The sequence below is a fragment of the Heterodontus francisci genome, chromosome 2 (genome assembly GCF_036365525.1).
Source record: "Heterodontus francisci isolate sHetFra1 chromosome 2, sHetFra1.hap1, whole genome shotgun sequence".
Taxonomy (NCBI): Eukaryota; Metazoa; Chordata; class Chondrichthyes; order Heterodontiformes; family Heterodontidae; genus Heterodontus; species Heterodontus francisci.
Genome location: NC_090372.1, coordinates 55217886 through 55227226, shown reverse-complemented (window position 1 = coordinate 55227226; position 9341 = coordinate 55217886). Strand labels below are relative to the sequence as shown.

General features: G+C 42.1%; 1 protein-coding gene across 2 annotated transcripts in view; it reads right to left on the bottom strand.

Annotated features, from left to right (window-relative positions):
• Positions 1-211: 211 nt before the first annotated feature.
• The window catches only part of znf622 (zinc finger protein 622), a 33544-nt gene continuing 24414 nt past the window's right edge, over positions 212-9341 (bottom strand). For both annotated transcript variants that reach the window (XM_068058465.1, XM_068058474.1), the window contains exons 5-7: positions 7188-7300; positions 2197-2337; positions 212-1755 (exon numbers count right to left, since the gene is read on the bottom strand). In XM_068058465.1, coding sequence (XP_067914566.1) covers positions 1622-1755; positions 2197-2337; positions 7188-7300 — 388 coding nt within the window. In that variant the 3' untranslated portion in view covers positions 212-1621. The remainder of the gene's footprint in view (positions 1756-2196; positions 2338-7187; positions 7301-9341) is intronic.

The window sequence follows — 9341 nt, the reverse complement described above, 5'->3', positions numbered from 1 at the left end:
GCTAGTCATTTAATTGGGCAGAGCAGTAAAGCAGTGAGAGAGAGGAGCCTTTAAAAGCAGCACAGGACCCACTGGCAGCAGAACAGTTGGATATTCTTCTCACTTAGTAAACTATATAAAGTGGGATAGTCACCATTTAGGAAAATGAATATCTTCCCTATATTCCTATGGTGTATAGATATATACAATGATGGATCAAAAAAATTCAAGATTCTGATTCACATCTTCAGTTTTTAATGAGAAAAACATTTGCACGGTTTTCCCCTGCAGAATCAAAGAAAGCATGCATTGTACATTGTTTGAATTTTTTTAATAAAAGGGGAAGGGAAAATTTGTCCCATGCACTATTCCCTGCCCACCACAATGTAACCTGAAAGCTAAAAAGGTGCACAAGGCAGTTATCCAAAATGTTTCCAGTCACCCTATCCATATTTTTTTTTTTTAAAAAAGAGCTGAAACTTCTTGTGACCTTTTTTTACTGTTTAAATTCAAAAATTAAAAATGTGCAATTCAGATTCATTTTAAATGTATTAGTCTAATTAAACTGCAACAAATTGTTTAAAAACTTACAAGAAATAATAATTTTGGTTCTTTTCCCTCTCCAAAATTCTCCAAGAAGTTCATAAGTACTCACAAGATTTCAAGGTTTCAGAATGCACATCCCTTCTGTGAGGGCTTGCAACACCAACAGAGTCCAATGCAGCAGAAGCTCACATGTTGAATACTCTACTCCTATGAATTCCTAAACTCAGGGAACTGAGGGGGGCAGGGCTCTTTCCCAAAGGGAAGGGGTGGAATAGAGAAAAAAATAGCAAGGTTCTCACTACCAATTTCTATAATGATCCCTGCTGAAAACTGTTTATACCTTTATCAACAGGTTGGGACTTGGCAGTGATGCTGCCCACAGCCCATCAACACTTCATCCTCAGGTTCTCAAAAGAAGGATATCACAGGCATGGTGCCAGAGAGCCTTGAGGAACTGTACATCAGCAGGAACCAATGATTTCAGGAAAGGGAAGAAAACTGCATTGGGAGGGGGGAAAAAAAACTCCACTTTGACACCTGTTTGAGTGGTATCTCTCTTGCATTGTACAAAATCTCTGCTGCCTCACTCTAACCTTTTGTAGATCATTCAGATAGCACATTAGTGGGGGTTACACTATGAGTGATAAGTGGGAAAGGGAGAGAAAACACATTAGCACTTCATCATTCATTACAAAATACAAAGCTAAAATACAAAGCTACATTTTTAAAAAGGTAGCAGCATCATATGGTCAAATACCTCACATGGTATTTGTTATGCAGCTGTTCTAGATTTCACACAGCCAAAATTATGCAGGTAAGTTGATTTCAGAATATATGTATTCTATCAAGTGAAGTTGGATTATTTTAAGTGTTAAGCAGCACAGTACAGTGCTCATATTAACAGAAAGGTTTCAATGATGTTTTATAATCCTCAACACTATAACATAAACCTTAAAGGCATGTCAGATGTGTAGCATACCAAAACCCCAAATATATAGTCAGAAAAGACAGCAAAAAATAAAGTCTCCAGTTATGGATATTGCAATTACCCTCTTTAGTAGCCAAATATACACTGAATCTAGTAAGCAGACCATTTCTAAAATAGGACTTGAGGTCTGAAATGCATCTGCTTCGTAGCATTGTTGGACAATGCTGTCTTTAGCATCCACTTAGATTTCATTCTTTGTACATACTGCATGTCATGCTCCTTTCTCTGTGATGCTGCTTTCGCTATTAAGAAAAGAAACAACAGCTGATTAAAAAAAACCCCCAAGAGATTTATTCACCACTTTATTACCACATATTATAGAGAAACATCTTCAATGCTAATTCTGCTCTAGAAAAAGTTACGTTTCAATAGGAAGTAAGACTTTGTACTTTTACTGAAACAATGGAATCTGTAAAATAACTTAAATTCTTCACTATCCAGAGGTTCATTCACCCACAATGAAAGCCCTTTCACATTCAGGTAAACACATAAGTAGCTCAAATTACTTAAATAAAAACATAAAATGCTAGAAATACTCAGCAGGTCTGGTAGCATCTGTGGAGAGAGAAACAGAATTAACGTTTCAAGTCAATGACCTTTTATGAGAACCTGTTGAGTATTTCTAGCATTTTCTATTTTCATTTCAGATTTCCAGCAGCCACGGTATTTTGCTTTTGACTTACCAAGCTCACTTGTCCAGCCTAGTGCCTTGTACTGCTGCAGCACTCTGCCTAACACACGAGCCCCAGTAGCAACCACGACTCTTGAGGTACCAAAATGCTGTTTATAGTATCTCAGCAATGATCGATGACCAATTCTAGCACCTGAGAGATTTGTATAGAGAATGAAAAGAATTTAAACATGGTCAAATTAGTGACACATGAACATTTCAGTTTGATGCACTGTAAATAGTTTCTAGCTGTATTTGAAAGATTTAACTCAACACCTGTATTCTTCACTGCCAGAGTCAAGTAAAACATTTTTATCCAACACTTCAAGTGTTCTTCCAACACTTCAATTAAAAAATAAACTTACCCACTGTTACGACCAGGTGAGGTGGTGTCTGGGGGTCCCTCTCAGCCTTCACCTGGTCTTATTGCAACAGAATTTTATTTTTAAACACACTGTTTTTAGCTCCCCCTTGGTGAATCCTTGTTCACTGCTTTTCAATTATAAGGCAAAAAACCAGCACAAACAGGTTTTCTTAGATTTAAAGAAAAGTTGAAATTTATTAAATTTGAACTTCAACTCTAATTTGGTCGATACATGACACGCCCACGTTAGCATGCATATGTGATACATGCAAACAGAGACAGAAAAAAGAAAAATAAAGTGGAAACATTTGAGGCAATATCTGAAGAGTTTTTGTTATGGTTCTTTGAGCTCACTGTAGAGTCCTTGATTGTGGGGAGATCTTGCTTTTTGTTGGGGCCAGGTATCCTTCTTAAACCTTATTTGCTGTTGGGGTTCATGTGTCTTCAGTGGATTTGGAGTTCCGTGAGAAAGAGATGGCAGCAGACAGGAGAGATCTTCTCAGTTCTGGAGTAAACAGGCACGCTGAGTTTAAACTGTTTGTGCAATTCAGAAAAACCCAGGTTGCCAAGCAGGTTAGTCATGTGACTAAGTGGTCTGACCACGTCTTGGATTGTAACACCTTAGTCTTTGGAATGTTTCTCTTACACACAATACCTGGTGATCAAGGTCCACTGTGGGTTGAAGGTGTCAGGGAATGGTCCTTTGTCCTTCCAAGCACGGTCTGTTAATATGCAAATGTCTTTTCCAGCCACAGCTGATCCGTTTAACAAGTCCTTTCTTCACTCCAGTAACAGTTTAAAATCAATGTTCATGACAAAATTAATGTGCTCATTCTTGGCAGGTGGGGGCCGAGCATGACATACACATTGAAAGTGATCTGAGTGTCAAAGAACAAAGGACAAAGAACAGCACAGGAACAGGCCATTCGGCCCTCCAAGCCTGCGCCGATCTTGATGCCTGCCGAAACTAACACCTTCTGCACTTCCGAGGCCCATATCCCTCTATTCCCTTCCTATTCATATATTTGTCAAGATGTCTCTTAAACGTCGCTATCGTATCTGCTTCCACCACCTCCCCTGGCAGCAAGTTCCAGGCACTCACCACCCTCCGTGTAAAAAACTTGCCTCGCACATCCCCTCTAAACTTTGCCCCTCGCACCTTAAACCTATGTCCCCTAGTAACTGACTCTTCCACCCTGGGAAAAAGCTTCTGACTATCCACTCTGTCCATGCCGCTCATAACTTTGTAAACCTCTATCATGTCGCCCCTCCACCTCCGTCGTTCCAGTGAAAACAATCCGAGTTTTTCCAACCTCTCCTCATAGCTAATGCCCTCCAGACCAGGCAACATCATGGTAAATCTCCTCTGTACCCTCTCCAAAGCCTCCACGTCTTTCTGGTAGTGTGGCGACCAGAATTGCACGCAATATTCTAAGTGTGGCCTAACTAAGGTTCTGTACAGCTGCAACATGACTTGCCAATTTTTACACTCTATGCCCTGACCGATGAAGGCAAGCATGCCATATGCCTTCTTGACTACCTTATCCACCTGCGTTGCCACTTTCAGTGACCTGTGGACCTGTACGCCCAGATCTCTGCCTGTCAATACTCCTAAGGGTTCTGCCATTTACTGTATACCTCCCACCTGCATTAGACCTTCCAAAATGCATTACCTCACATTTGTCCGGATTAAACACCATCTGCCATTTCTCCGCCCAAGTCTCCAACTGATCTATATCCTGCTGTATCCTCTGACAATCCTCGTCATTATCCGCAACTCCGCCTACCTTTGTGTTGTTCGTAAACTTACTAATCAGACCAGCTACATTTTCCTCCAAATCATTTATAATTACAACAAACAGCAAAGGTCCCAGCACTGATCCCTGCGGAACACCACTAGTCACATCCCTCCATTCATATTTGCATATTAACAGTCCTAGTCAAAATGGCAACAGTGCTGACCCATGATCCTTAGCACTGGTGAAAGCCTCAAGCATGTTGCTTATTATCTCTTACTAAACATTCTTGCTCTTTCTACATCATCTGGGTTTCCATGTTTGCATCCAATAATATGCTAAAAGGTACCAAGCTCTTCAATGTAGGCGGAAACATTATTGGCATTTTCATTTATGGAAAGGAGCATGGGTAAGTACTCCTGCCATTTGAGTCGCAAAGAAGCCAGTGTTGCACAAAGCGATAGCACCTATTAGCACCAGAGCCTCAGGATGTCCCAAGCGTCTTAGCACTTCAACAAGACAAAGAAAACATTCCCTCAGTATTAAGAGCAACAAACGATGTCTCAGCTGAGATTTTATGTTCAAGTCGATGGTGGAGCTTGAACACAACTATTCGACAGTAAGTGCTAGCAACTGAATTAAGCCGACGCTGAGGTTAAAGAGTTGTTCCTCTTTGGATGCTGCCATGATGTATATGCCAGATAGATTTGCATACAACCTGCGACTTTAATTGGCAACAAATGTGCATCCAACTGGGCTGGAAAGCACAGTAGTGATATCATGCTTAACCACTTGCTGAAAATACAGATTAACATGTTGCAAGCTCTTGCAGCAGAGTGGTTCAGGAGTGAAACTACCACCAAATGTACAACCACGAAAAATCTCATTATCCAAGTCTTCTTCATTTCTACAGTTTTGACTTCCCATTAATCAAGGAGGTTCATAAGTATGAAGAAGCGCACATAAAATTAAACATTTTGGTCAGATAGAAGCCATATAATTTTTCTTCCTAAAGATCAATTTTAAGTCCTGGTCAAAAAGTGGCAGCAATAAGTTATTATTCCGATTTCCTAACTAGTACAAAAATTAATTTGATCAATGCAAGCCTAGAAAAGTGACTGCACTAGATGTTTTAGTACTCAACACACGTTCTATTGCCTTACCAACTTTTGAAATTCAAAATTGTCACCTTGAATGAGTACAAATTCCATGCCAACCGTTCTTGTGGGTCAGGAAGCTCACAATAATATCTTCAAAATTCCAATAGACTAAAATATGACTATATGATTACAAATCTGAAGCACAACCATTGCCAGTGTTCTGGCTAGGATCCACTTGCAAGCTGTTCTACTGAAATAAAATAAGCTACAATACTTGAAAACTACATGCAAGCTAGAGATTTAGTTCACAGTAAACAAAAGGGATCACCTACAAAGATCAGCCACAGCACACTGCCCAATTCTGATATGTAACAATGCCTACCCAGGAGGGTTGAAGAGTGGCACAGGAGGGCTGGTAAGTGTGGAAACTTCAAACATCAACAGACTTCCATCATTCCTTCATAGTCCCAGTCACAATCTGGCTACCCACTCTCCAGTCTTTGGTCCTAGGGAGGCCTTGGCTTTTACAATACCATTCTAGCTTGGCACACTCTGGAACCACAGCAGCAGAATTCTCCCCAGCTCTCCTCCTAAACTGATGCAACCAGCTAAACTGATGCACCCAGCTCCAACTCTGTATTTATCAAGCCTCCCTAGCCACTGAAGCCACAAAGCATATTACACAGTGGAAGGAGGGACCAACCCCTACCTACATATACCATTTCATCAACTCCTTTCAATAAAAAACAAAAAGCAACCTCTCGGTGGCGCATTACTGGCAGATGTGCAAATGCAGCCTCATCGATTGAAACGTCACTGTCAGCAACGTCTCAGGCATCTACCAGTAATAAAGATAGCGCTGCTCAATTTGACACAAAGGAATTGAACCCAAACCCCTCAACGGCTACGATCGCCACCTCCATCCCCACAACAGTACCCCGCTGACTCCAGCGATCACCACTGCCTCCCTCCCCCACCTTCTCACCGCCCCATCCTGGCACTCCCGACTGCTCGCCGCTCCATCTCACCATTCTCTCGCACCCATCTGCTCTCCGCTTCACTGCCTGGAGATATGGCCAGGGTGGGAGCAGCAGGTGGGCATGAAGGACGGGCAGGCGGGATGGAGTGGCAAGCAAGGGAGAGCGAGCGGGTAAGAGAAGTGGCGATCGCAGGAGGGAGTGGGGTACTGTTGGGGCGAATGGAGGCAATGATCACGGCCATTGAGGGGTGAGGCAACACCTGGACATTAAGTCTGACATTACTACGTGGTGGCATCGCTACGCACTCATACTGGAAAGCTGTCAAATGCTCAGACGCACTGATGATGTCGGCAATCGGTCTGCGCTAAATTGTCAGGAGACATTCCGCAAATAGAATGTTATGAATATTGGACATTTTCCTGTAGCAGGATAGCTAATGGCCGTCTGCCGTTAGTCTAGGTTTCCAAATTCTTTTGCGTGGCAAGTTGCTGATGTCAGTTGATAAAGTCGCAGTGAGGAAGATAAGGCTTCTGGGATCTAAGTGAACAGGGCAACCAACTGTGTACCTCCTTAACAGTGAAGCTCCAACACCACTCAGGAAGCTGGACCTATCAATAAAAGTGCATCACCAAAATCATAAATGCAAAGCATTAGCTTTTGGTTATCAACAATGCATCTTAACATATTATAATCTGGTCAAAACAGCATGAACAATTGTGGTGCTCTCCCTAAACCTGGCACTTCTGGTCTCATAAAGACAAACTTGGCTGACAATTTCTTTATAACCAAGAGTCACTGAAGACATATCAGGACGCAGTACTAACCAGAAGGAAGCATAAGTTCCATTGTTTCCTCATCATATTCCAGATTCTTGTTTGGTCCTTCTGCAGTTTTCATTTCAACACCTTCCCCTTCTTTGTCATCAGGGTAACTATCCCTTTTTATATATAGAAAAGCAAAACAACAAATTCAGCAAAAGTATTTAGAATCATCTGTATTTACAATTATACTGGAATCCAGGAGGGCTTCTTGAAACAATATGTAGATAGTCCAACTAGGGATGGGGCCGTACTGGGCCTGGTATTGGGGAATGAGCCTGGCCAGGTGGTTGATTTGGGGCCACTTCTAATCTTCCAACATTCATTTCTACTCATTTCACTCCTGCCCTACCTTTCGAATATGACAGTCTAGGCTGCAAATCAATCCAGATTTAGCATTGATATCACTTTACAATTAGTTGCACACTGGTTTCAAAGGGGAAAGCTGCATCATCTCACATACCATATTCATCTTCCCACTTCACTAACCGTACACTAAATACTCAGTTTTATTGGTTACACCAAGTTATTCACAGTTCAGTTACAATAAATGATGTGTTAAAACATTTAACGTAACACAACCTTCAACGGTGTTCATTAAAATCATGAGGAAAATGAATGGTAAGCAAAGGATTGGAGTGGTGGGTGATTTTAACTTCCCCGATATTGACTGGGACTCACTTAATGCTAGGGGCTTGGAAGGGGCAGAATTTGTAAAGAGCATCCAGGAGGGCTTCTTGAAACAATATGTAGATAGTCCAACTAGGGATGGGGCCGTACTAGGCCTGGTATTGGGGAATGAGCCCGGCCAGGTGGTCGAAATTTCAGTAGGGGAGCATTTCGGGAACAGTGATCATAATTCCATAAGTTTTAAGGTACTTGTGGATAAGGATAAGAGAAGTCCTCGGGTGAAGTTGCTAAATTGGGGGAAGGCTAATTATAACAAAATTAGGCAGGAACTGAAGAATTTAGATAGGGGGCAGCTGTTTGAGGGTAAATCAATGTCTGACATGTGGAAGTCTTTCAAGCGTCAGTTGATTAGAATCCAGGACCGGCATGTTCCTGTGAGGATGAAGGATAAGTTTGGCAAGTTTCGGGAACCTCGAATAACGCGGGATATTGAGCCTAGTCAAAAAGAAAAAGGAAGCATTCGTAAGGGCTAGAAGGCTAGGAACATACGAAGCCTTTGAGGAATATAAAGACAGTAGGAAGGAACTTAAGCAAGGAGTCAGGAGGGCTAAAAGGGGTCATGAAAAGTCATTGGCAAACAGGATTAAGGAAAATCCCAAGGCTTTTTATACGTATTTAAAGAGCAAGAGGGAAAGGGTTGGCCCACTCAAGGACAGAGGAGGGAATCTATGTGTGGAGCCAGAGGAAATGGGCAAGATACTAAATGAGTACTTTGCATCAGTATTCACCAAAAAGGAGGACTTGGTGGATGATGAGCCTACGGAAGGGAGTGTAGATAGTCTGGGTCATATCATTATCAAAAAGGTGGTGGTGTTGGGTGTCTTGCAAAGCATTAAGGTAGATAAGTCCCCAGGGCCTGATGGGATCTACCCCAGAATACTGAAGGAGGCAAGGGAAGAAATTGCTGGGGCCTTGACAGAAATCTTTGCATCCTCATTGGCTACACGTGAGGTCCCAGAGGACTGGAGAATAGCCAATGTTGCTCCTTTGTTTAAGGGTAGCAAGAATAATCCAGGAAATTATAGGCCGATTGAGCCTTATGTTCGTGGTAGGGAAACTATTAGAGAGGATTCTTCAGGACAGGATTTACTCCCATTTGGAAACAAATGAACTTATTAGCGAGAGGCAGCATGGTTTTGTGAAGGGGAGGTCGTGTCTCACTAACTTGATTTGAGTTTTTTGAGGAAGTGACGAAGATGATTGATGAAGGAAGGGCAGTGGAGGTTGTCTATATGGACTTCAGTAAAACCTTTGACAAGGTCCCTAATGGCAGACTGGTACAAAAGGTGAAGTCACACGGGATCAGAGGTGAGCTGGCAAGATGGATACAAAACTGGCTCAGTCGTAGAAAACAGAGGGTAGCAGTGGAAGGGTGCTTTTCTGAATGGTGGGATGTGTCTACTGATGTTCCGCAGGGATCAGTGCTGGGACCTTTGCTGTTTGTAGTATATATAAATGATTTGGAGGAAA